Source organism: Schistocerca serialis, chromosome 3 (genome assembly GCF_023864345.2).
Source record: "Schistocerca serialis cubense isolate TAMUIC-IGC-003099 chromosome 3, iqSchSeri2.2, whole genome shotgun sequence".
Lineage (NCBI taxonomy): Eukaryota > Metazoa > Arthropoda > Insecta > Orthoptera > Acrididae > Schistocerca > Schistocerca serialis.
In genome coordinates, this window is record NC_064640.1 from 1,024,271,348 (window position 1) to 1,024,297,608 (window position 26,261).

General features: G+C 39.9%; 1 protein-coding gene across 4 annotated transcripts in view; it reads left to right on the forward strand.

Annotated features, from left to right (window-relative positions):
* Nucleotides 1–26,261, forward strand: part of LOC126471483 (serine/arginine repetitive matrix protein 2-like) — a 155,716-nt gene that overhangs the window by 70,877 nt on the left and 58,578 nt on the right. For 2 of the 4 annotated variants that reach the window (XM_050099687.1, XM_050099690.1), the window contains exons 4-5: nucleotides 6,593–13,242; nucleotides 13,335–13,461. In XM_050099687.1, coding sequence (XP_049955644.1) covers nucleotides 6,593–13,242; nucleotides 13,335–13,461 — 6,777 coding nt within the window. The remainder of the gene's footprint in view (nucleotides 1–6,592; nucleotides 13,243–13,334; nucleotides 13,462–26,261) is intronic. The other 2 variants (XM_050099688.1, XM_050099689.1) reach the window with 2 other exon arrangements.

The window sequence follows — 26,261 nt, forward strand, 5'->3', positions numbered from 1 at the left end:
GTTGTGGAGCTTAAATGCCCCAATCTGATTGATGGATTACAGTCAACAGTTTCACATGTCCTCACTGGGTAAGATATGTGGAAGGAATAGTAAGAACAGGGAGATAAAAGTTAACATAAAATATGAAATAAGTTTCTGAAAATAACAAAAAAAATGAGTTAGCTACAAGAAATGCCCTTTGGGAATGATGGAAAAGGTGTGTGTGGAAAAGAAGCTGGAACAAGTTTCATTGCAGAATATAAGTGATAGTTCGCAGTTGATGCTGGAGTTTGGGGTGTTGAGATTGTAGTTCAGGAAAACTGTGTATGGACAGTAATATTATAGAGAATGGTTTTACATAAGATCAGCACCTAACAACAGCAGAGGTGATGAATGCATAGAAAAATTTGAAACAGTATATAAAGCATCAAGAATGATATCTACAGTAGATTAAGTAGAGGCTATGTGGAAAGATATGAGAGTAACTGTGACAATTAAAAGAGAACACAACATAATAAATTAAAGAGTAAGGAAACATAATGTAGGAAATATTTTGAGGCAGCATTGGAGGTACAGAATCAAGAAACAAATTGTGAGGAAGAGAGGTAAAGTAAGGTGACAGTATATGGAAATACAAAACTGATACAAAACATGAATTGTGGAGTGTCAAGCAAAATTAAAAACATTTTTGGAAAGCTGACTGAGAAATTGAGCGAAAGAGGAGAAGGGTACAGTTTATATTTTTGTAACTTTTAATTGTAACAGCAATATACATAATTGTGAAAGTAATAGGAAAACAAGAATGAATCAAGATTACTGCCCCTCATTTCTGCTAAGCAGATACGCTTGGTTTGATTATTTCAACTTAGACCTTGCCATATTTAATGTTTACTGTCAATGAATTTTGACATATTCTTTTTGTAACATCATTTTCAGTACCACAGTTTCAAAATCCTTTATGTCACAAGACTCAACTCATACTGACATTCTGTGTTGCTGACTAACATATGTTTCCTGAAGTAAATGGCCACACCTTCACCTTCATGTTGTATTCTGTCATGAAATGATTCTAGAGTGTAATATTGTAATCAGATTAATGAATTCTATTCATAGATTTCTAGTGTTCCATAACTACTGCATGAGAAGCCAGTTCTGTAATTAATGATTCAAAAACATTGGCACTTTTTATTTTCGGCCTTCTACGCTGTAATTGAAAAAAAAATTTTCTGTTGTTGGTGTTGGTATTTATGAGCCACACATGAATTATATACATTGAAATTTCTAGTTTTGAAACTGCTGATGTGGTTGACATTTACACTAAATTTTTTCTATGATTCAGCGTAGTCACAGAATTGAATGTCACACCTTATATAACTGTACTGCTTATTTTATGATGACTTCTACTGTAAAATTTGATGGTTACAGTTTGCCCTTGGCCATTTGCTTGTAAATTAATATTGTGTCCTCATCTTGCCAGAATAAATTTAATCCTCATTTTCGTAATGTTGAGTGCTGAATTATGCACCATCTATATTGGCTGTCTTGTTGGAAGAAACTTTTTGTACTTTAACATAAGTTGGAAAACCTGCAGTTATGTCCCATACTTTTACTTTCTGTAGGGAAACTCTCCTGTCCTGTCTTGATCGCATTGCAATTGTTCTTTCCATGTGACTCACAAATACTGCTCACTTCACTTCCACTGTTCATGGCAGAATGTGCTACAGTGGATGTATTGTGTTCCAAATGTACACTTCTTTCACATTTTTGTTGAATTTCTGCTTTTTTGAATATGGGTGTTATGCAACACATTTGCCCACTTATTGAAGAAGTCATGATTTATTTTGGAAATTTCAGCATAGTTTGCATCAACATTGTCTCACATTATGCTGCTTGAAATCTGTTTGCACTCATTTTTAACTTATTGATAATAAGTAATATACATTTATTCAGTTTCAAAATTTAATCCTTAAAATTGGTGAACACTATCTTCTTATCAGTGAAATGAAAATTTTTTGTGCAGAAATACGTAACTGATTTTTAAATTTGTCAGCACTTTGGAACTTATATGTGAAAGAGATAAAAAGTATTCATGGAGTTTTGTCAGACATAATGCCTGCCAAAGGAAAAGAGCAGCCAGGGAATATGTGCCAACTGAGACATTTAAATCATCTCTCACTGCCGAATGGAACTGAACCAAAACCAAAAATGTAAGAGTGAGAAAACAATTCAAACTTAGGAGTAAATTGCAAAAGTAAGATAACAGGTATGTCAGCTGTGTGGTTGAGAATAGTGCAGTAAATGGAAAAGAATGTTAGTGTTTGCCATCAAGTTGGTAATGAAATCATTACAGACTGTGTACAAGCACTTATTGTGGACAAATGAGGAAGGATATCAGGCATGTCAGTTTCTAACTAACCATCCTGAAATTTGTCTTAAGTGATTTTGGGAAACTAAGAGAAAATTAAATCTAGGTAACCAGTTTGGGAATTGAACTGCTATAATGAGATTCCAGTGCCTTAACGACTGTACAAAGTTGTTCTGTGAATAAATGGAAGAGGGACAGGGAGGATGAATAAAAAAGAAATAAAGCCTGTACATCTGTAATTCAGTAGTTCAGATGGTGTCAGAGTATTAATAAAGAAATTTGGCATTTAAAGTGACTTTGACCTTCAGAAATATTTTGTGTGCAAGTATTGAAAGTACCTAGTGACAATGTGATTAGGATCTCTCATAGCTGACTACATGGTGATATTTTACAATTGAATAACTCCAGTACCATGTGCATAGTAAAGCAATACTTCATTGATTCAAATTTCTTTTTTTTTCTGAACGATATATAGCAGAAATTTAAAACAAATAATGGAATGACTTACTAAGACTTTGTTTGTCCAGTGCTATTTAGCATATCGGGCAACAAGTTTCCTCCAGTGTACTCAGTCAGTTTCTACATTTCCAGCTCCCTACCAGTTCGTATCCATGCACTGAAGATCCTTTGCAAAAGTTCGTTTCTAGGTATTAAAAGGTCTTCCTCTACTTCTGTATCCATCTGTTCATTTCCATAACAATCCTTATTAGGGGATTCTTCCATTTTTTATGTGTAGAACATGCTCCATTCTTTCAGCCACAATTTTATACAGACTGCGTAGACCACCTCTTCTCAGCAATTCATCATTTGAAATGCGGTCTTAATAGCTGATCTTCAAAATCTGCCTCAAGTATTGTTAGTGATAAACATTGACCTTGTGTGTGCTGATTTTGCTGACATTTTCTGTGTCTCATATGCGTATATGGCCATCAGTAGGATGGTAGGGGAGTACAGCCAAAGCTTTGTGGATATACTTACAGAGTGTAATTGCCATGTGCATTTAGATGGCATTTGTTGGAAGGCTTGAGACATAACAAGTTAGAAACTTCTCCTTCTGTTATGTTTTCTACTGTCTTGAATAACTGAATTCCATATTCAGTGCAGTTGTACACAAAATATATAAAATTTACTTGAATATGTTAACCCTCCTAGTACCACTGGGGGCAATATGACTCCATAAGTACATCGGAAATGTAGATCTTCCTTGTTTTTGAAACTATTATTTTCAAACTATGGCTTTCTCCATCTGCGTCTATTCTATCCAATGATGTTTTGTTCATTTTTGTATTTACAACACATTAAAATGTATTCATGATTTTTGCACTGAATGCCAACATGACCCCAATCTAAATTTCTTTTTGTTTCTTGAACATAATATTTATGAAAACATGATAATTACTGGTAACATTGAACAATTGTAAAATATCTTTTTAAAATTTTGGTACATTAAAACACTGCCAGTATACTCGGTGTCAATCATTTGGGGTCTACATGACCCTGGTGGTACTCAGTGAGACAAAAATCCTGGTAGCACGGGGGTTAATTCAGTTGGTTCTATAGTGACACAATTAGATTTGTGATGAACTCGCTTAGTTAAAAGTTCTAGATATCTGGAAATTCTACTCCAGTATGTAATGGAAAGGCATTTTGGACAGATCCATAGAATTCAAGGTATTGTGACTACTCATTTGAAAGCAGATACTCCATTCTTTCTGAAAACATAATTTGCATTAACTAAAGCTAATTAACTTACAAAATAACTGGCACTGAAAGTTCAGATCAACGTATTTTCCATTGCTTATTTCACCTTTATGCTTTCTAGATTCTGGCCTTCGACGTGGTACTTTTGTTACTATATTTATTCAAAATCAGATAATACCCATTACTAATTTCTTAGGCCTCTAATTAAGATTTTGCATAATTTATCATAATCCGAAATTATTTTGAATGTAGGTGCCATACTCATAGTGTGTGTATTCTGAACACGGAATTGTAACGATGTTGCATATACTTTTATAATTCATTAATCTCAAAACTTTTCTTAGACCAGAAAACAGTTAAGTCTTACAGTCCATTCAATACAGCAAAATCTAACGTAGCCAATTTCCAAAATATTATGTAGTTTCTGTGCTTAGCAAATATCTGTATGGCACTCGTTAAATAGGCCACCCCACCCCAAATTCATCAGTCTCAGGTGAGCAAGCAACTGTGTAACAGCTCTGTGAAAGTCTGTGCTTATAAATCATACACAACTTCTAAAATGTACCATATCCAAGTCAGATCTCATGTCATGTAATGTGTCATGTATCGTCTCAGTGTCAGTATCTTGTAATTATTTCACATTGTGTGTTTGCATTCGACTATGATTAACTTTGACAATGGTGTATTGGTAAGATAACTGTCCAGTTCAGTTGTAGAAAGTGTTTAATATGAACATCCTTTCATTGTGCTATCTCATCTAATTGTAATGTTTTTTGCTCAGCCTGAAAAATGTTATGCTACTAAGGGGAAATTATTCTTTGAATGAACATAGTGACTAATACTGTGAGTGTTCTGTTGATTGTCCTTTTTGCCACACTAAACAATTGCTAATTATTATCTCAAGGGTAGGTCTACTGCACTAAAACTGGATAGAAAGAACTGTAACTAAGTGCAATATGTAACATTCCTTTACCTGCATTTAACAGAAACTTGTGAAACCTGAACTGGCCATCAACTGTTAACCTTTCAAAAGTGGCAATATCCAGCATTAAATACTATGTAGGCTACTTTATTTGAACTATTCTTCTGTAATCAACAGTATTCAGCATGTTACAGTGATTGAGAGAAGGGATGCCAGCTGCTGAGGGCAACAAAGCAGATGAAGTGAATTATTTACAGACTGAAGAAGCTTTTCTACTTCTGCTGGTGATGTCTGCATTTACATTGCCATTATTACAGATAAGGCCGCTGAGATATGGAAATTAGTCAACATCTTGTAGTACCTTCTGTTACACATTAATTTAAGTATATACATCTCTACTTTTGTGCCCTTTGTTTTTGTTTTGTCACTATTTATTATTCGCCCTACAGAACTGGTCATTCCATCCTCTGTGGTGGTCATTAATTGTAACTTTGTAGTGTTTCTGCCAGATCCATAAGTGTAGATTGCTCATTAAAATCTATACCTGTTGCCCATAGTTTTTCTCATTATGAAATTTATGACTAATATTAAAATGAATGGTGACAAAATGGAACTTTGTCTGATGCCTGTCAGAACACTAAGGAAAGTGTTGTTCCCTCCTTCTGTTCTTATACAGCAATGCAATCGTGATATAGATTTCTTAAAACATCAATGAGACTGACAGGAATTCCATATAGCCTCACAATGGAATGAAAGGTGGATGATAACGAGAAGTATATGCAATAAGTCATGGAGAATATATTGATAATTATCTTTTTTATAGGCTAAGTTTATAATGCTGGAATTTAAGTGGACCTTGGGATGTGGTAAACAAGAAATACAGAGTTATTATATAAACTGAAGGAGAAAAAAAAGGATGCAGTAGTGTCTGGAAGTAATGCCTAAAATTATGTTGTGAAGGAGGGAGAACATGCTGGAGGGGGGGGGGGGGGGGGTGTGTGAAATGGAAGCGAAATATTTTAGTCCCAAAAAAAGTACAAGGAGGGATGGCTTCAGTCTATCAATTCTCACTCTAAATCCTCCAAAACTGTCATTATTTCAAAATTCCTTTATGTGATGAGGTGCAACAAGTTAGATAATTGACAAAGATGTGGGACATACTAGGCTTCTTAGGGGTGTGAGATGTACCTTTTCTCCTATGGTTTGTTTTAGACAGGGAGCTGCCATTAGCTGTTTCCTGTACTGAAATTCTTCACAGTTTCTACAAAATAAATAAAAAGAAAAGTGGACCACATTAAGTTGCTACAATCCCATACAGGTCTTTAAGTACAGCTGGAGCATTTAATGTAGTGGCTACAGACCTGTACTGGTCTGCCTACACATGAGTCTGTGTGTGCTACTGTCCATGACTGGTACTTCCATCTCCCCTTATAGATGACTTGGAATTTCAGCAGTTTAAATTGCTTCATGCACATGAATGCTAAAATACTAAATATGTTCACAGGTACATGATGACTTGCAGCAATCCTGCACTAGTGTAGTTGGGAGTAGAGCCTTTGTATTAAGTGCTGCCATTTCATATACTTAGATGACGGATGTAAGCACTGTATTTTTATTTGTTTCAGTGCCATCAAAATTCAGCCGATATGATGATGACAATTCAGATAATAGTGATGAAGATTTTATGGGCTACTGTGGTACAAATGGAGTTGAAGAAGATGAAAGTGCAGAGGAAGATTCTGACATATTGTTACTGGATACAAATGAAGAAGAAAGTCTGGAAAAACTAATGGATGAATTAGAAGAAGAGATAAAGAAAACTGAAAGGACTTCACTGTCTGTAACAAGTGCAGATGACAGTGAAACGGAGGTACCGGAAAAAAGTGTTCTGCAGGAAGAAACTGATGTAAAAGTTTGCCGTGATCAACAACTGGAGTCTTGTGTGAGTGATGTGTGTGTTCAGCCTGATGTTGTGAGTGAAAATTCTGTGACAATTAGTGCTCTGCAAGGAACAACAAAAGAAGTGATCAGCAGCACTGTGGATGCTGCATATGACAATGGACAACCACTTTCCTCTGTTAAAGCCCAAGAAACACGTACTCTGCTAATTTCAGTGCCAGTATCTACAGTGAAGACCACAGACAATGAACCAGCTGCTCAGGCTGAAAATTCCCATATTACTTTAAAAATGTCTCAAATATCAAGGCATTCACCACCTGATAATAAGTACATCAAATGTTCCAATAAGAGTGTAATAACCCCAAACCAGTCCCCTGTTCATTCACCTGGGCAATGTAGCCATCCAGAAAATTGTCAAAGCCAAGGGTCTTCATTGTACAAAACCACCTCATGTAGTCCTGGAGCAACCCACAATGCAAGCAGAGTTTCAGACTCATCTTCAATGTATAATTCAGTGTCTCAAGTGGAAAGGTCTCAGGTTCACGATAACAGATCTCAAAGCACAAAATCCCCTGTCTATCGACGATCACGAACTCCGGCATCACCATCTAGGACTACTACTTCAAAAATAAGAAACTCCTTCAGCCGATCACGCAGTCCAAGATCTCCATTGCGAATTCGAAGGTCACCTGCACATGCTGTGAAATCACGAAGCCCCAAGTCACCTGTACGTAAACTAAGCCCTCATAATTCTAGATCACCGATTTATGATTCAAGACCATATACACAAACGTCACCAGTTCACTCTCTTCAATCACGGAGCCCACATTCTCCTTGCAGTAGTGATAGGTTTCATAGTCCTTCACGCATTCATAGGTCTTCGAGAATTTCTACATCAAAATCTCCAGTTCACCAAGTGAGGTCACCTAGCCCAAGACCTTCCACTCATTTGCGAAGATCTTGCAGTCCGAGATCAAGTCCTATCAGGCATACATCTCGGTCTCCAAGATCAAGTCCTCATAACCAGAAATCTCGTAGTCCAAGATCAATTGCTCACAAGCGACAATCCTGCAGTCCGAGGTCTGCTACTCACTTGCGAAGATCTTGCAGTCCGAGATCAGCTGTGACTATGCGGAGATCTCGTAGTCCAGGACCAGTATCAAGTATGCGTATATCTTGCAGTCCAGGACCATCATCAACTATGAGATCTCATAGTCCAGGACCAGTGATAAGTATGCGGAGATCATGCAGTCCGGGGCCAGCAATGACCATGCGTAGATCATGCAGTCCAGGACCACTGATGAACATACAGAGGTCACGCAGTCCAGAGCCACTGACGAACATGCGGAGGTCACGGAGTCCAGGGCCTGTGAAGAACATGCGGAGGTCACACAGTTCAGGACCGGCGATGAGCATGCGGAGGTCGTGCAGTCCAGGGCCACAGACAGGCAGGCGGAGGTCACGCAGTCCAGGGCCACAGACAAGCAGGCGGAGGTCACGCAGTCCAGGGCCACAGACAAGCAGGCAGAGGTCACGAAGTCCAGGGCCACAGACAAGCAGGCAGAGGTCACGCAGTCGAGGGCCACAGACAAGCAGGCGGAGGTCACGCAGTCCAGGGCTGCAGATGAGCAGGCAGAGATCATGCAGTCCAGGGTCAGGGACAAGCATGCGGAGATCACGGAGTCCAGGGCCAGTGACAAGCATGTGGAGATCACGGAGTCCCGGGCCAGTAAAGAGCAAGCGGAGGTCATGCAGCCCAGGGCCAGTGAAGAGCAAGCGGAGGTCATGCAGCCCAGGGCCAGTGAAGAGCAAGCGGAGGTCATGCAGCCCAGGGCCAGTGAAGAGCAAGCGGAGGTCACGCAGTCCAGGGCCAGCAAAGAGTATGCGGAGGTCACGCAGTCCGGGGCCAGCAAAGAGCATGCGGAGGTCACGCAGTCCAGGGCCAGCAAAGAGCATGCGGAGGTCACGTAGTCCAGGGCCAGCAACGAGTTTGCAAAGGTCCCGCAGTCCAGGGCCAGCAACGAACATGCGGAGATCACGCAGTCCAGGGCCAGCAACAAGCATGCGGAGATCACACAGTCCAGGGCCAGCGACAAGAATGCGGAGATCACGCAGTCCACAGCCAGTGACAAGCATGCGGAGATCACCCAGTCCAGTGGCAGCAAGGAACAGGTGGAGGTCACGCAGTCCAGGTCCAGTGAGGAGCAGGCAGAGATCACGCAGCCCAGGTCCAGCGAGGAGCATGCGGAGATCACGCAGTCCAGGCCCAATGACGAGCATGCGGAGATCACACAGTCCACACCCAATGACAAGCATGCGGAGATCACGCAGTCCAGGACCAAGGAGGAGCATGCGGAGATCACGCAGTCCAGGGCCAAGGACGAGCATGCGTAGATCACGCAGCCCAGGGCCAAGGACGAGCATGCGTAGATCACGCAGCCCAGGGCCAAGGACGAGCATGCGTAGATCACGCAGCCCAGGGCCAAGGACGAGCATGTGTAGATCACGCAGTCCAGGGTCAGTGACGAGCATGCGTAGATCGCGCAGTCCTGGGCCAGTGACGAGCAAGCGTAGGTCGCGCAGTCCAGGGCCAGTGACGAGCAAGCATAAATCACGCAGTCCAGGACCAGCAAAGAACATGCGTAGATCGCGCAGTCCAGGACCATCAACAAATACACGGAGATCTCATAGTCCAGGACCTGCAAGGAATGCGAGGAGATCTCGCAGCCCGAGACCGGCAATGAGTGCACGGAGATCCCGCAGTCCTGGACCGACAGTGAGTACGCAGAGATCTCGCAGTCCAGGACCTGCAACATGTACACGGAGATCACGCAGTTCAGGACCGGCAATGAGCACACGGAGATCTCGCAGTCCAAGACCAGCAGTGAACACACGGAGATCTCGCAGTCCAGGTCCGGCAGTCAGCACACGGAGATCTCGCAGTCCAGGACCAGCAGTGAGCACACGGAGATCTCGCAGTCCAGGACGGGGAATGAGCACACGGAGATCTCGCAGTCCAGGACCGGCAGTGAGCACACGGAGATCTCGCAGTCCAGGACGGGCAGTGAGCACACGGAGATCTCGCAGTCCAGGAAGGGCAGTGGGCACACGGAGATCTCGCAGTCCAGGAAGGGCAGTGGGCACACGGAGATCTCGCAGTCCAGGAAGGGCAGTGGGCACACGGAGATCTCGCAGTCCAGGAAGGGCAGTGGGCACACGGAGATCTCGCAGTCCAGGAAGGGGAATGGGCACACGGAGATCTCGCAGTCCAGGACAGGCAATGAGCACACGGAGATCTCGCAGTCCAGGACGGGCAGTGAGCACACGGAGATCTCGCAGTCCAGGACGGACAGTGAGCACACGGAGATCTCGCAGTCCAGGACCGGCAATGTGCACACGAAGATCTCGCAGTCCAGGACCGGCAATGACTACACGAAGATCTCGCAGTCCAGGATCGGCAAAGTTCACACGAAGATCTCGCAGTCCAGGACCGACAATGACCACACGAAGATCTCGCAGTCCAGGACCGACAATGACCACACGAAGATCTCGCAGTCCAGGACCGACAATGACCACACGAAGATCTCGCAGTCCAGGACCGACCAAGAGTACAAGGAGATCTCGCAGTCCAGGAGTGGCTAAGAGCAAAAAGAGATCTCACAGTCCAGGACCGGCCAAAGGCACACGGATATCTCGCAGTCCAGGACCGGAAATGAGCTCAAACAGATCTCGCAGTCCAGGACCACTAATGAGCATTCATAGATCTCACAGCCCAAGACCTGTAACATGTATGCAGAGATCTCGCAGTCCACGGCCATCTTCTAGTACCCGGAGATCTCGCAGTCCGAGACCATCTACCGATACCCGAAGATCTCGCAGTCCAAGACCAGTTAACAGTACTCGAAGATCTCGCAGTCCAAGACCAGCTGGTAGTGTGCGACGATCTCACAGTCCAAGACCATCTGTGAGTGTGCTGAGATCTCACAGTCCCAGACCAGCAGTGAGTATGCGAAGATCTCGCAGCCCGAGACCGATAGTGAGTACTCGTAGATCTCGGAGTCCAAGATCAGCTTCTGATATGCGGAGATCGCACAGTCCAAGACCACGTACTAATCTGCGTAGATCTAGAAGTCCAAGCCCTGCCACGAATATACGGAAGTCTCACAGTCCAAGAACAGCAGCTAAGGTACAGAGATCTGTTAGTCCAACACCAGCCTCTAATATGCAGAGCTCTATTAGCCCAAGACCAGCCACAAATTTGAGAAGATCTCTGAGTCCAAGACCAGGTACTAATATTCGGAGATCTCCCAGTCCAAGACCAATGGCTATTGTACGAAGATCTCTCAGTCCAAGACCACCTGCTAAAATACGGAGTTCTTTTAGTCCACAGCCAGCTGCTAAGATACGAAGATCAGGAAGTCCCAGACCAACTGCTAATGTGTGTAGATCTGACAGTCCAAGAACAGCCACAAAGGTACTGAGATCTAATAGTCCAAGACCAGCTGCTCATGTGCGGAGCTCTGGTAGTCCAAGAAGAGTTGCTCTGATAAAGAGATCTGGTAGTCCGAGACAAACTGCTCAGATGTGCATATCTTTTAGTCCAAGATTAACTGAACACAGGAGGAAATCCTCCAGTCCCAGATCATGTACTCGCGTGCAGAAGTCATGTAGCCCTAGGTCAGCCACCCAAATACGGAGATCTTGTAGTCCCAGACAAGTCAGTCAGATGAAGAGGTCTCGTAGTCCCACTTGGTCTCCAGCTAGAAAATCTGCATCACAATTCAGAAAGCTGTCAAGATCACCATCTAGGAGATATTCTGACAACCATTATTCTCCTTCACATTCCAGATGCTCTAGAAAGCAGTCATTATCACCAAGATCCAGAAATTACATTTCACCAGGCAGGTCTGGCTCACCAAGGGAAAGACAAAAGTCACCACAATGCAAAATATCTCCAGTTAGAATGCAGGCACATGACCGGAGAAGTATTACATCACAGAAGAAATCCATTTCTCCAAAGTGCAGGAGGCATTCACTATCACCAGGAAAAGGATATGTAAAGTCACCCATTATCCAAAGAACATTTGCATCACCCAAAAGACACTCACCAGATGTGCAGCGGAAGAGATCACCTATAAATTTTCCTTCAAATAGGTCAAATGTTTCAAAACATGCCATGCAGAAAAGCAAATCACCAGTTTCAAGAGTTTCGAATTCGCCTCCAATAAGTCTAGAGCAACTACATTTGAATAGGAAGCATTCAAAGGGTAGGAGCCCATCTCCCTGTCCAATTAAAATGTATGGTGTATCAAGTACCAGAAAAAAGTCCCCAGAAAAACTACCAAGAAAATCATCTCATATGTCTTCTAAAGACAGAGAAAATGTGCATTACACAACATCACCATATGACCATCAGGTCTCTACTTCTCCAGAGGTGAAACCTTCTCACACGGATAAATGTTACAGAAGTCCACAAAGAAAAGCATCACCACATTTAATGGCATCATTTTCACCTCTCTCTCCACAGAACTCATTCTCTTTCTCAGGGGCTCATGAAGATGATCATTCATTACGGAGAAAAGATGTAGGTTTAATTCATGGAAAGCCCATGCATGACAATCGAAAGAATAATACATCAGTAGAAGAATTATATTGTCATTCAGATAACCCCTCAACCCAGAAAAGTCGGAGTCAGACACCAAGCCTGAGCCCATCACCTGAGAAAAACTCTGAGTCAGAAAATAAATACTATACAGTGCCTCTCAGAATCCAAACCTCATCTCTAGGTTACAAGAATCCCCCTGTTTCTAATTCTTTGAAAAACAATGACATCAGTTGTTGGCAAGGAGCTTCAGCATGCTCAGTTACCACTGATAGTGGCAGCAAAGTTAAGTCGTTAAGAAAAAATCATGATGAAAGTGTTACACAGACCAGATCTGAGCCGATGTCCAAAAACTGCACAAAAAAAACAGAAAGAAAAACTTCACATAAATATAGGATGAAAGATAAAAACAAGAAAGGACATATAGTGGCGATGTGTCAGGATGAACCAAAGTCATTGGCACCAAACTCTGATGTTATCGACACAGGTAGAAGTATGGTGAATGATAATGTTCCTATTCAGGAGACTAAAAAAAGAAAATTTGATTCCTCAGATTCTCTTGAACATTCTTGTAAAACAAATAGCTTGGATCAGTTATCAGAAACTAAGGTAGAGAAGGAAATGGAAACTGTCACTAAAATAGCTAATACCCCCGATGACAGAACCTTAGATGAACTTGAAGATCTTTTGGACTTGGAATTAGATAAATCAGTTGATTTATGGGAAAGTGATGAATCAGAAAATGAGCATTTTCATCAAGAAACAAAGACCCTGGTGAGTAGGCGTGCTGTGTTGATTTTTGTCCTATTGAATTTTTAAAGCAGAAATAAAAGCGTTCTCCAGTAAATGAGGTTTTGCAATTTCAGGAAAAATCTTTAGATTTAGCTGAAGATCAGCACTCAAGATCTTCTGGGATGGAAAAGGACAGTGCAGTTGCGAAAGGAAGACTGAAAGACACCACTGGTGAAAAATTAAACTTCTCTACCACAGGAGGTAAATACATACCTAAATTGGCAGCATCACCTTCAATAGGGATTGTTTATTTTCACAAAAATGTTCCATTTTCCAAATTATCATATGTTGTGCCACTTTTCATTTGTGAAAATTTGATGTTAAATACACAGTTCCTAGGTCAAACAGCAACAGCTGTAAAGTATTCGATAAACATGTTGCAATGTTTGTCATTCATAAAGTCTTTTTTTTTTTAATGGCAAGTATATCAAGTGTAATATTAGCTTAAGTTCATTTTTCCTAATCCCTTCCACGAGCGCGCGCGCGCGCCCACACACACACACACACACACACACACACACACACACACACACACACACAGCAAAGTGAGTGTGTGGTTTTTTGCGAGGGAGGGGGCGAGGGCTGATGAGGCACCACTGACACACCCATAGTGCATTGTCAGTATTCTATTGCCACAGACTGTATATCATGCATCTCCAGTAAATTCAGTGACTTATTAAGTGATGCTGAAAATGTGATTGCTTGGAAAATTAAAGAACAATTTCTTGAATTATCAATAATTTTTACTCTCACACTCTGTTTCCTTTGCAAAAAATTCTGTGTTTATTAGTCCGCTTCACATATATTGTTTATTTGGTGTGATGAAACACATGTAGAGTACGATGATATTTCACAGTGGATGTTCATTATCAGTTATTATTCTCAGTAATTAGTTATATGTAGAATTACCATTTTGTTTCATCTTTGAATTTATACAAGCTTTATCTCCTCCACTGAGAGCAAACAATAAGCTAAAAATCTAATGAGCCATTAATCTTGGTTGCTTTATTTCTCAAGCAGGCCTGCCAGCCTTATTCATTAGCACATTCATGTAAGACTACTTTATGTAAATTACCAATTACATTTACATATATATGACTCAAGCGATGTGAAACTGGACCTAAAGATCTAGAAGGGGGGGGGGGGGGGGAGGTGGGAATTCTTTTTGTCAGTATCCTATACAATGAATATGGATATTCTGGTTTCAGTAGTCTCTTGATGCACAGTGCTTACAACTCTACTGTATAGCATACTTTGAATAAATAAATATTTACCACAACTTTGAAATATGGAAAAGTCTTGATCACACAATTGTTTATTAAGCATTGGCCTTTAAGAATTTCCTCATCAGACTGAAACTGTAAAATAAAGTGTACAAACAAATTAATGATAACAAATATGTACTAATATAAGTATGCATTTTAATGGTCCATACACAGAACTTTCAATTAATATTATACTCACATTTAAATCAAACTTCAGTAAAAAGCTCATGAAAATGAGCACACAGACTGAGTATAATGAAGATCTCATCAAGCCATATTTTACAGTGCCATTATCAATTCGAAAGGAACCAGTTCCAAACTGACTGTTGCAGTTAAGCTATTTAAGAAGTAAATGAAACACAATAGGTAATGCCAGCTTAGAACACAGAAATTAATTCAAAGAGTGACTTTGCAAAGAACTATACATTGCAATGAATGCAATGCACTACATGTCAGAACATTGTGAGCAACTTAACAAAGGTATGTGTATGCTACTTTTATGGAAGAGAAACTCATGTATTGACATTAGGTAAAATTGACATAGCATGAAATGTGCGTTGTTAGGTAATGTCTTGAATGCAACCCTTCCCTGTCCCATGTAGCTTCACTGGATGTTGTTAACTTGTACTCGCATATAGCAATTAATGAAACTGTTGATATAATTAGAAAGAATTTATTGACCCGTAATGTGCTTTCCCATAGTGAGGTTACGGAATTAATTGAGTTACAGGAATTGATTTTGTTTTTCAGCTGACTTGGTCTAGTTGTTCTAAGAGTGCTTAGATTAGGCGTAATAATCTAGTCTTCATGAGTTATATGTGATGCAGCCACTATGGCTGATTGTACATTAGTTATCTTCCACCGTGTTAGATGATGCCACCATTTTCATGGGCTGTTCTGATGTAGCTATCTCACCAGGCTTCCTCTGTAGGAGTCTGCCCCAAGAGATGGAGCCACTGTTCGTGCAGCCTTGCTGTGTAGCTCCATTAATTACAGATGCTCATTTCACATCAGTAGTTAACACTTCACTAACATTAATACTTCATACTATTCATTTGACTTACTTTACAGTGTCATCACAACATGTGTGTGCTTCCATGTCGTGGGTGTCACACTATGGGCACAGTAAATTTAACATCTCCTCTTGGATACATGTGCATTATGTTGTGGTTAACCTTATGAAAGTTGAACATTTAGGGTTTGCTATCATTTCAAAGAACTTATTTTTGTTGCGTATAACTCTGCATTTCCATACTGTTATATGTGTTCACATTACATTAAGTATAACTGCATATTCATATGCAGTCCATTAATTCTAAAATAGTATGACCACTATTCCAGCATTACACATGCCTAGGCATCAGTTTTTGGCAACTAATGATCCAAAATCTACATCCTCAAACACAATATGCAAAGGTGGTTTCTGTTGTCCTGATGCATCTTCTTAAAGCTAGGCTGTTATACAGTCCAATATTATATCATTATACTTTTTAATATAAAACAAATTTTAAAAAATTAATTGTAATATTAACTTTCTTTTTATTCGAAGGTGTTTCCACTCATCAAGGCTTACCTCTGCTGTATGTAATTTATTATATATTCGACTATTGTTGGTGATACTCTTGTAACAGTTTTGTTTGTGATGATTGTAAACTTAGTCTTTCACAACTTATACATTATTTTATTTGTGATTCATATCGATTTTATGTTTTCATTATACTGCACCAACTAATGGTTGCAAACAGATCTTCTGTTTTGATTATTGACTGACTACTACCTCTGTTACATCATTGAAAATGTTACCCAATGACGCACATTTCATGCTTTGTAAATTTTACCTTATGTCAATATATGCATTTCTCCTCCATAAAAGTAGCATAAAGGTATCTTTGATAGGTTGTTCACAATGTGCTGACATGTAGTTCGTCACAGTGTACTGTTATTTCTAAAGTTGCTCTTTAACTATTTTCTGTGCTCAATGCTAGTGCCACCTATTGTCCCACATTTACTTCTTAGATAGCTTAACTGCCACAGTTGTTTTAGCACTGGTTCTCCTCACATACACAATGCTACTGTCAAATATGCCTAAATGAGATCTGCATTATTTTCAGTCTATGTGCTCACTTTTGTGAGCATTTTATGAAAGTTAGTTTCATGTGTCATGTATCATTTTTCATGATAGATCATGATGATGTGTAATGAGTCATTTTCCACCCATACTGAAAAGAAAGGATATAGAGATGTTGAGAGTCAGTAAGTCTTACCCACCAACTCTTACACATTACAATAATAGAGGTTTAATTTAAATGTAAGTATGATAATAATTAAAATTCTGTATAAACATCACTAACAAGTACACCTACCTTACGAATACACTTCGATGTTGATCGACTTTGAATATGTTGTACTGTAGAGCAAAATAAAAGACAAATATTTTTTTTATATTTGCCCATATGGTCATTAAAAGGGTGAGACACTCCCTTGAAACAAAAATTGAGTTTAATATTTCTGAATGAATACTGTTGAAATGGTTATATGTAAACTTCAAATAAAAGTTCTATGATTTTGAATGTATGTTACAACAGTGCACCCATATTTGCCAAAACAGTTTTTTTGTTAAATCTCCTCCCCTACTATTTTGTTTCTCATTTTAACATTTGAATAATTAACAAAAGGTATAGCATCATTAACACCAAATTCATTCATATATGATGAAGGGGTATTCCAAAGACTCATTCGTCAGAAATAAGCTAGAAAATCTCCATATTGCTGTATGTGTGCCCCCATATGTGTGTGCTTCAATGAAGCTTATTTCTGACAAATGCATCTTTGGAGTGCCATTTCATCATATGTGATCGAGTTTGATATTAACGATTCTATACGTTTTGCCATTAATCAAATATTGAAATGAGAAACAAAATAGTGGGAGAGGGGATTTTGAAAAAATGACTGTTTTGACAAATCTGGATGCACCATTGTAATGTGCATTGAAAACCATAGAACTTTTCTATGAAAAAATTTTTTTTTATATATTTGTTATCATTTCAGCATTATTCATTCAGAAATATTAAACTTAACTTTTTTCAAGGGTTTGTTTCAGCCCTTAATGGCCATATGAGAACATATTAAAAAAAAAAAAAATTATGTCTTATTATGCTCTATGCTACAACATAGTCAAAGCCAATCATAATCAAAGTGTATCCTTTGGATAGGTTTACTTGTAAGATGTATAAATATGTTAGAACATATTTCTTATCAGTAATTTCTTTGTACACTTAATTCCACAGCTTCAGTCTCAAGAGAAAATTAGGAAATGCATAACACTTAATAAAGAATTGTACAACCAACAACCTTCCATATTTCAAAGTAGTGCCAAATCTGAATGGCCGCCTGCGTCTACCATGGTTGTATTTCTCCATCACATAATGGGACATAAATATTTGTCAAAGCACTACTTTACCTTGTCTGATTATTAGGATTTGAATCGTTGTGAAGTGGTATCAGCCTTTTATTTTTGATAACTATTAATTTCCAGAATGAGTGTGCGCTGATATAAGACTTCCTGGCAGATTAAAACTGTGTGTCGGACCGAGACTCGATGTTGGAACATTTGCCCTTCTTGGGCAAGTGCTCTACTAACTGAGATACCCAAGCACAACTCATGACCCATCTTCACTCCTTTACCATCATCAGTATGTCATCTCCTACCTTACAAACTTCATAGGAGATCTCCTGTGAAACTTGCAAGACTAGCACTTTGGGAAAAAATGATATTGCAGAGACATGGCATAGCCAAAGCTTCTGTGAAGTTTGGAAGGTAAGAAATGAGGTACTGGCAGATGTAAACCTGTGAGGATTGCTCATAAGTAATATTTGGGTAGCTCAGTTGGTAGAGCACTTGTCCAGGTCTAGCACACAATTTTAATCTGCCAGGAATTTCATATCAGTGCATCACAGCTGCAGAGTGAAAATCTCATTCTGGAAACATCTCCCAGGCTTTAACTAAGACATGTCTCCACAATATTGTTTCTTCCAGGAGTGCTGCTTGTGCAAGTTTCACATGAGAGTTTCTATGAAGTTTGGAAGGTAGGAGATGAGGTACTGCAGACGCAAAACTGAGGATGGGTCGTGAGTCATGCTTGGGTAGCTCAATTGCTAGAGCACTTACCCATGAAAGGCAAAGGTTCTGAGTTTGAATCTCAGTCTAGCATACAGTTTTAATCTGCCAGCAAGTTTCAGATATTAATTTATTTGACAGTTTTGTTTATAGGTCTTGTTTGTATCTCTGTAAAACTCCTGTATTACATTCCTAAAGCATTTGACTTTTTCATGCACTTAATCATACAGATCTGACAGCATTGTGTGACACAGAACACCAAATGACATTAGCTTGTCAGTAAGCTGTGTCACCTTGAAAAATTACGATGTATTCTACATCTGTATCAATATTCTGCAATCCACGGTATGGTGCATGGCAGAGGGTACCCTGTACCACTATATGCTGCTACATGAGCACTAATTTTTTGTATCTTATCTTGGTAGTCCTGACGGCAGTAGAATTGTTTGGCAGTCAGCTTCAAATGCCAGTTCTCTAAACTTTCTCAATAGTGTTTCTCGAAGAGAACATTGTCTTCCCTCCAGGGAGTCCCATTTGAGTTCCCAAAGCATCTCCGTAACACGTGATGCGTGAACCTACTGATAACAAATCTAGCAGCCTGCCTCTGAATTGCTTCAGTGTCTTCCTTCAATCCAACCTGGTATGGATCTCAAACACTCGAGCACTACCCAAGAATAGGTCACACCAGCATCCTATATGCAGTCTCCTTTACAGGTGAACTACTCTTTCCGAAAATTCTCCCAATAAACCAAAGTCAACCATTCGCCTTCCCTATCACAGTTCTCACATGCTCGTTCCATTTTATAGCATTTTGCAACATTACGCCAAGATATTTAAATGACTTGACTGCGTCAAAGAGGACACTAGCAATACTTTATGTGAACCTTAGAGGTTTGATATTCCTACTCATCTGCATTAACTTACATTTTTCCACATGTAGGGCAAGCTGCCATTCATCACACCAACTGAAAATTTTATCTGAGTCATCTTGTATCCTCCTACAGTCACTCAACTTCAACACCTTACCATACACCATAGCATCATCAGCTAACAACCACAGATTGCCACCCAACTTGTCTGCCAAATCATTTATGTCTATAGAGAACAGCAGTAGTTCTATCACACTGCCCTGAAGCACTCCTGATGATGCCCTTGTCTCTGATGAACATTCGCCTATGAGGACAACATGTTGTTGTTGTGGTCTTCAGGCCAGAGACTGGTTTGATGCAGCTCTCCATGCTACTCTATCCTGTGCAAGTCTCTTCATCTCCGAGTAACTACTGCAACCTACATCTTTCGGAATCTGCTTAGTTTATTCACCTCTTGGCCTCCCTCTGCTATTTTTACCCTCCATCCTTCCCTTCAATACTAAATTGGTGGTCCCTTGATGCCTCAGAATGTGTCCTACCAACTGATCCCTTCTTCTAGTCAAGTTGTTTTACAAATTCCTCTTCTCTCCAATTCTATTCAGTACCTCCTCATTAGTTACATGATCTACCCATCTAATCTTCAGCATTCTTCTGTGGTACGACATTTCAAAAGCTTCTATTCTCTTCTTGTCTAAATTGTTTATTATCCATGTTTCACTTCCACACATGGCCACACTCCATACAAGTACTTCCAGAAAAGACTTCGGACAGTTAAAACTATACTGGATGTTAACAGAATTCTCTTCTTCAGAAACTCTTTCCCTGCCATCACCAGTCTACATTTTATATTTTCTGTACCTCGACCATCATCAGTTATTTTGCTGCCCAAATAGCAAAACTCATCTACTACTTTAAGTGTCTCATTTCCTAATCTAATTCCTTCAGCATCACCTGATTTAATTCGACTACATTCCATTATCGTCGTTTTGCTTTAGTTGATGTTCATCTTATATCCTCCTTTCAAGAGACTGTCCATTCCTTTCAACTGCTCTTCCAAGTCTTTGCTGTCTCTGACAGAATTACAGTGTCATTGGCAAACCTCAAGGTTTTTATTTCTTCTCCATGGATTTTAATTCCTACTCCAAATTTTTCTTTTGTTTCCTTCACTGCTCGCTCAATATACAGATTGAATAACATCGGGGATAGGCTACAACCCTGTCTCACTCCCTTCCCAACCGCTGCTTCCCTTTCATGCCCCTCAACTCTTGTAACTGCTGTCTGGTTTCTGTACAAATTTTGAATAGCCCTTCACTCCTTGTATTTCACCACTGCCACCATCAGAATTTGAAAGAGAGTATTCCAGTCAACATTGTCAAAAGCTTTCTCTAAGTCTACAAATGCTAGAAACGTAGGTTTGCCTTTCCTTAACCTACCTTCTAAGATAAGTCATAGGGTCAGTATTGTTTCGCGTGTTCCTACATTTCTATGGAGTCCAAACTGATCTTCCTTGAGGTCAGCTTCTACCATTTTTCCATTTATCTGTAAAGGATTCGTGTTAATATTTTGCAACCGTGACTTACTAAACGGATAGTTTGGTAATTTTCACACCTGTCAGCCTCTCCTCTGGAATTGGAATTATTATATTCTTCTTGAAGTCTGATGTTATTTCGCCTGTCACCAGATGGAAGAGTTTTGTTGTGGCTGGTCTCCCAAGGCTCTCAGTAGTTCTAATAGAATGCTGTCTGCTCCTGGGGCCTTGTTTTGACTTAGATCTTTCAGTGATCTGTCAAACTCTTCCCGCAGTATTGTATTTCTCATCTCATCTTCATCTACGTCTTCTTCCATTTCCATAATATCACCCTTGTATAGACCCTCAATATACCCCTTCCACCTTTCCACTTTCCTTCTTTGCTTAGGACTGGTTTTTCATCTGAACTTTTGATATTCATACAGGTGGTTCTCTTTTCTCCAAAGGTCTCTTTAACATTTCTGTAGGTGGCATCTATCTCACTCCTAGTGATATATGCTTCTACATTCTTACATTTGTCCTCTATCCATTCCTGCTGAGCCAATTTGCACTTCCTGTCGATCTCATTTTTTGAGATGTTTGTATTCCTTTTCCTGCTTTATTTACTGCATTTTTATACTTTCTCCTTTCATCAATTAAATTCAGTCTCTCTTGTGTTACCTTAGGATTTCTACTAGCCTTCAATTTTTTACCTACTTGATCCTCTACTGCCTTCACTATTTCATCTCTCAAAGCTACCAACTCTTCTTCTACTGTATTCTTTCCTCCTGTTCTTGTCAATCATACCCTAATGCTCCATTTGAAACTCTCTACAACCTCTGGTTCTTTCAGGTTATCCAGGTCCCATATCCTGAGATTCCTACCTTTTTGCAGTTTCTTCAGTTTTATCTACCATTCATAACCAGTAAATTGTGGTCAGAGTCCACATCTGCCCCTGGAAATGTCTTAAAATCTAAAACCTGGTTCCTAAGTCTCTGTCTTACCATTATATAATCAATTTGAAACTTTTTGGTGTTTCCAGGTCTATTCCACGTATACAACTTTCTCTCATGATTCGTAAACAAAGTGTCAGCGATTATTAAGGTATGCTCAATACAAAATTCTACCAGGCAGCTTTCTCTTTCATTCCTTAGCCCTAGTCCATATTCAGCTACTGCTTTACCTTCTCTTCCTTTTCCTACTACCGAATTACAGTCCCCCATGACTATTAAATTTTCATCTACCTTAACTATCCGAATAATTTCTTTTATCTCATCGTACAGTTCTTCAATCACATCATCTACAGAGCTAGTTGGCATATAAACTTGGTCTATTGTGGTAGGTGTGGGCTTTGTGTCTACCTTGGCTACAGGATCTTCAACTGCCACACCAGACTCATCAACAAGGAACCAAATGGAAGTCTTAGTCCCACTTAGTGATTTTACATAAGACCAGAATTTCCTCTGGTTCTCTGCCAGGTCATGGTGGTAGTTGTTGTACACTTCACGCATAGCTCTTTTCACAGACACCTGAATCTCTACTAACCTTCACTTGTCAACATGTGTGTGTTCCCGTTTGAACCAAGAGTGCAACACCCTCTGCTTCCTCAGCATCCCTTGAATTTTGTTATAACACATGGCGAGCCTTTTTCATCTTTATTCCACTTACTAGGCACACAACTCTCCAGACAAGATTTACAATCTGCTTAATCTTTGTCCATAATTCCTCTACATCCATCTTATTGCAACTAATTGGTGTCAATTTACTTTCTCAAGTGAGATGCTAATAACTACTTACCTGCTCTATCTAGCAGATAGCAGAACACTCTCCTAGCCTTCTCGACTGATTTATTAACTTTTGTAATTACAGTTGTTATAATGACATTATGATCGCTAATCCCTGTTTCTATACTGACATTGTTGATAAGATCTGGCCTATTTGTAGCTACTAGGTCTAAGATATTTCCATTTCGTGTGGGGTGCTGAGCTAGCTGCTCAAGACATTTCCTTAAAACGTTCAAGTATTTTGCATGACTGTCTGTCTGTATCCCCCTGCAATGAATCCATAGACATCCCAATCTATACTAGGTAGGTTAAAGTCACCTCCAACAAGTGTTGCATGATCTGGGTATTTACACACTATTGACCCTAGACTTTCCTTGAACGACTCTAGAACTGTCACAGCAGAATTGGCTGGCTGATAAAAACATCTAACACTTAACTTAGTTTTCATTACACCTGTTATACGCGACCAGATAATTTCACTGTCACACTCAACTTTGATCTCACTAGAAACAGTACTTTTGTCAGCTGCAATGAACACTCCCCCTCCAATGGCCTCTAATTTGTCTCTTCAATAAATTTTCCACAACTCGCTAAATATCCCAGAGCTTCCCACTTCGGGTTTCAGCCAGCTCTTGGTCCCAAGAATAATTTGAGCATGAGAAATTTCCTGGAGGGCAGTAAATTCAGGAACTTTATTACAGATAAATAAAATTATGACAGTCAAAGTGTCTTTATTCTGAGCACTGTTTGACTTCCCTTGCTGCATATTGATTGGCGAGTGTTCATCAGAGCACCTCAAACAATTGCCCAGCCTAAAAAACCCTGATGTGCACTCAACAAGTACTCTGCTACCCGAGTAGCTGCTCCCTTTGTGTAGTGCACCTCTGATGTATCAGGTGGAGTCCTACAAATTCCCACATGATAACACAGGTCTAGAAATTTGCAGCCAAGACTATCACAGATTTGACAAAGCCTTTGGTTGACACCCTCCACTTGGTTCCAAATCAAAGGACCCTGATCAACTCTGGGAACAACACTGCAAATTGCAAGCTGTGCTTGCACTCTGCATGTGAGGCCAGCAGTCTTAACTATTTCTGCCAGCCACCTGTATGAACTGAGGATCACCTCAGAACCCATGCGATAGGCGTCGCTGGTGCTGATGTGGGACACAACTTGCAGACGACAGCATCCTGTATGCTCGATAGTCACAGGCAAGACTGCCTCTACATCTTGGCTGAGGCCACGCTGGCAGCCATATCGAGTGCACATTGGTTTTCTTTCCAGCCCTGAATGCTATCTGCCTAAGGGGTTCCATAATGCGCCTAACATAGGTACTCCCAATTACTAGTAAACCCCCACACCTGTGTGCCTGCTCAGACCCTTCTGAGTGGCCGCCTGTCCACTGACATGGTGAATGGGCAAGGCCAGGCAGCCAGTCTCCACATTGGCCCTCCACCTCGAGTGATGTGGATGCATTACCACCCGCCACTCACCCTCCTGTGAGTGCAGATCCAGTGTGTCAGGTGCACTAGGAGGTGCTTTGGAAGCAGAGCTGGTGGGCAAAACAAGGGACACCTGAGGTGTCTCATACAACTTGCCGGATTCTCTGCCACTGCTACATCCTGAGGTGGTAGCCTGAAGTTGACTGACCATTGCCAAAAGCACATTTAGCAGTTTGTGAACTGCATGCAGCTCCTCCTGCATCCACACACCGCATGCACACATCCTAACCATCCTAGCAACACCAACAGAAGTAGTAAACTATAAAAGCAGACAGAATTCCTTATATGCAACTTGCTACCCTCCTGATGTGTCACTAATAAATGCTGGTGCATTAATGGGCTATGTAGCTGGTTGATCAGTGAGCAACTACTGTGCTACAGACCGAATGACTTTACACTTACAGAAGTGCAAGATTAAACCTCTTAAACAGAAAAACACACACGAAATTTAATAAATATACTGTGTGGAAAACACAGAAAAGAATAAACACTTAACTTACCACTCTGTACTTGTATATCAGTTGAGATCTGGAGCCTTATTGACTGGCTTACTAAACAAATGAATGGTTGCTTTCAAAACAAAACAAAATTATAGTGTTTTGTCATATATTTCTAATTTTCTTATTCCTGTAGAAACAGAAAACAAACCCAAAAAAGTCCGTATATCTGGGTGTCTACTGACCATGAAAGTTATGAAATTGAGTAATATATATATAATTAGATCACCAGAACTCTTAAAAAGTCTTTTTTATCTGTAGCTTTTTATGTCCATCTGTGCAAGCCATGTTAGAACAGCCTTTGCTGCTGCAGTTTGGAACCTAGAGGGGCAGATGTTCAGGGAGAAATTAGCAGGTGTGGCTTTGTTAACATAAAGCTATATGAGGTGTATACACCTAATGGAAATGACATGTAAATTATAGCCCCACCCAAGACAGTGCTGCCATCTAATGTGTTCCTTGATGACTATCAGTTTGAACAGCTGTTTCTTTAATTCTATTCAGCCCCTCATTTGTTTAAATCTCTTAATCTGTGTCATTTTTAGAAAGGCATTTCTTTAAAGGTTCTTAATAATAGAATTTAAAACTATTGCATTATTAATCTTCTTTTAAATGTGGTATGGACTGTCAGAGTAAAAGCAGTTGTATCTGTTGTTTGAGCTTTTTAGAGTTTGATTTCCTTATGCCAAATGAGATTTTAGTGTATTACACAATACAAATAACATAAGAATATTAACTTACTTTGACGTTAGTGCCAGTGGAATTTCATGTGTAAAAACACACAAAATAGGAAAGAGACATATAATGCTCGTTCATTCCTTAGCTTCAGAGCAACAGTGTAAGTTGCATTTTGCTGCAGAAAAAGCATTGCCAGCACAATCACAAGTTTCTTCTGAAACGAATTTTAATAACAGTAATGAATTACCATAACTGGCACCTGCTACTACTTCCAGAACTTCAGATGATAAAGATTCCAAAACAAACTCATTGAAACATTTTTTAGTTACTGATGAGGTAATAAAATCTGAAATTATATGGGTTATGAATAAAGTCATGTCTCATTCTACAGTACTAACTTCTGGAAACAAAACATTCATATTTCAAATTATATTCCCTGGCATTAGGATTGCTAAAAAATGGAGTTACACAAGAATAAGATGTTATGTTTAATTACTTATGAACTTGCCCCCTTGTTTCCAGCATCACTTAACTAACAATGTCAGGGAAATGTGTGTCATATGATGAGAGTTTAAACAAAGTTGTTGAAAAAGGATAAATGGATTTCATGGTTATGTTTCTGAGATGGAATAGATTCTGCGAGTGTCTACAAGATACTTAACATCTATATTTTTGACAATTCTGCAACATCTTCTGATTTACATAAAATTCTGTATGGTTTGTATTTTTCGCCTGAGAATGTAACTTCAAGTTTCAATGGATGGGCCAAATGTGAAATTTTG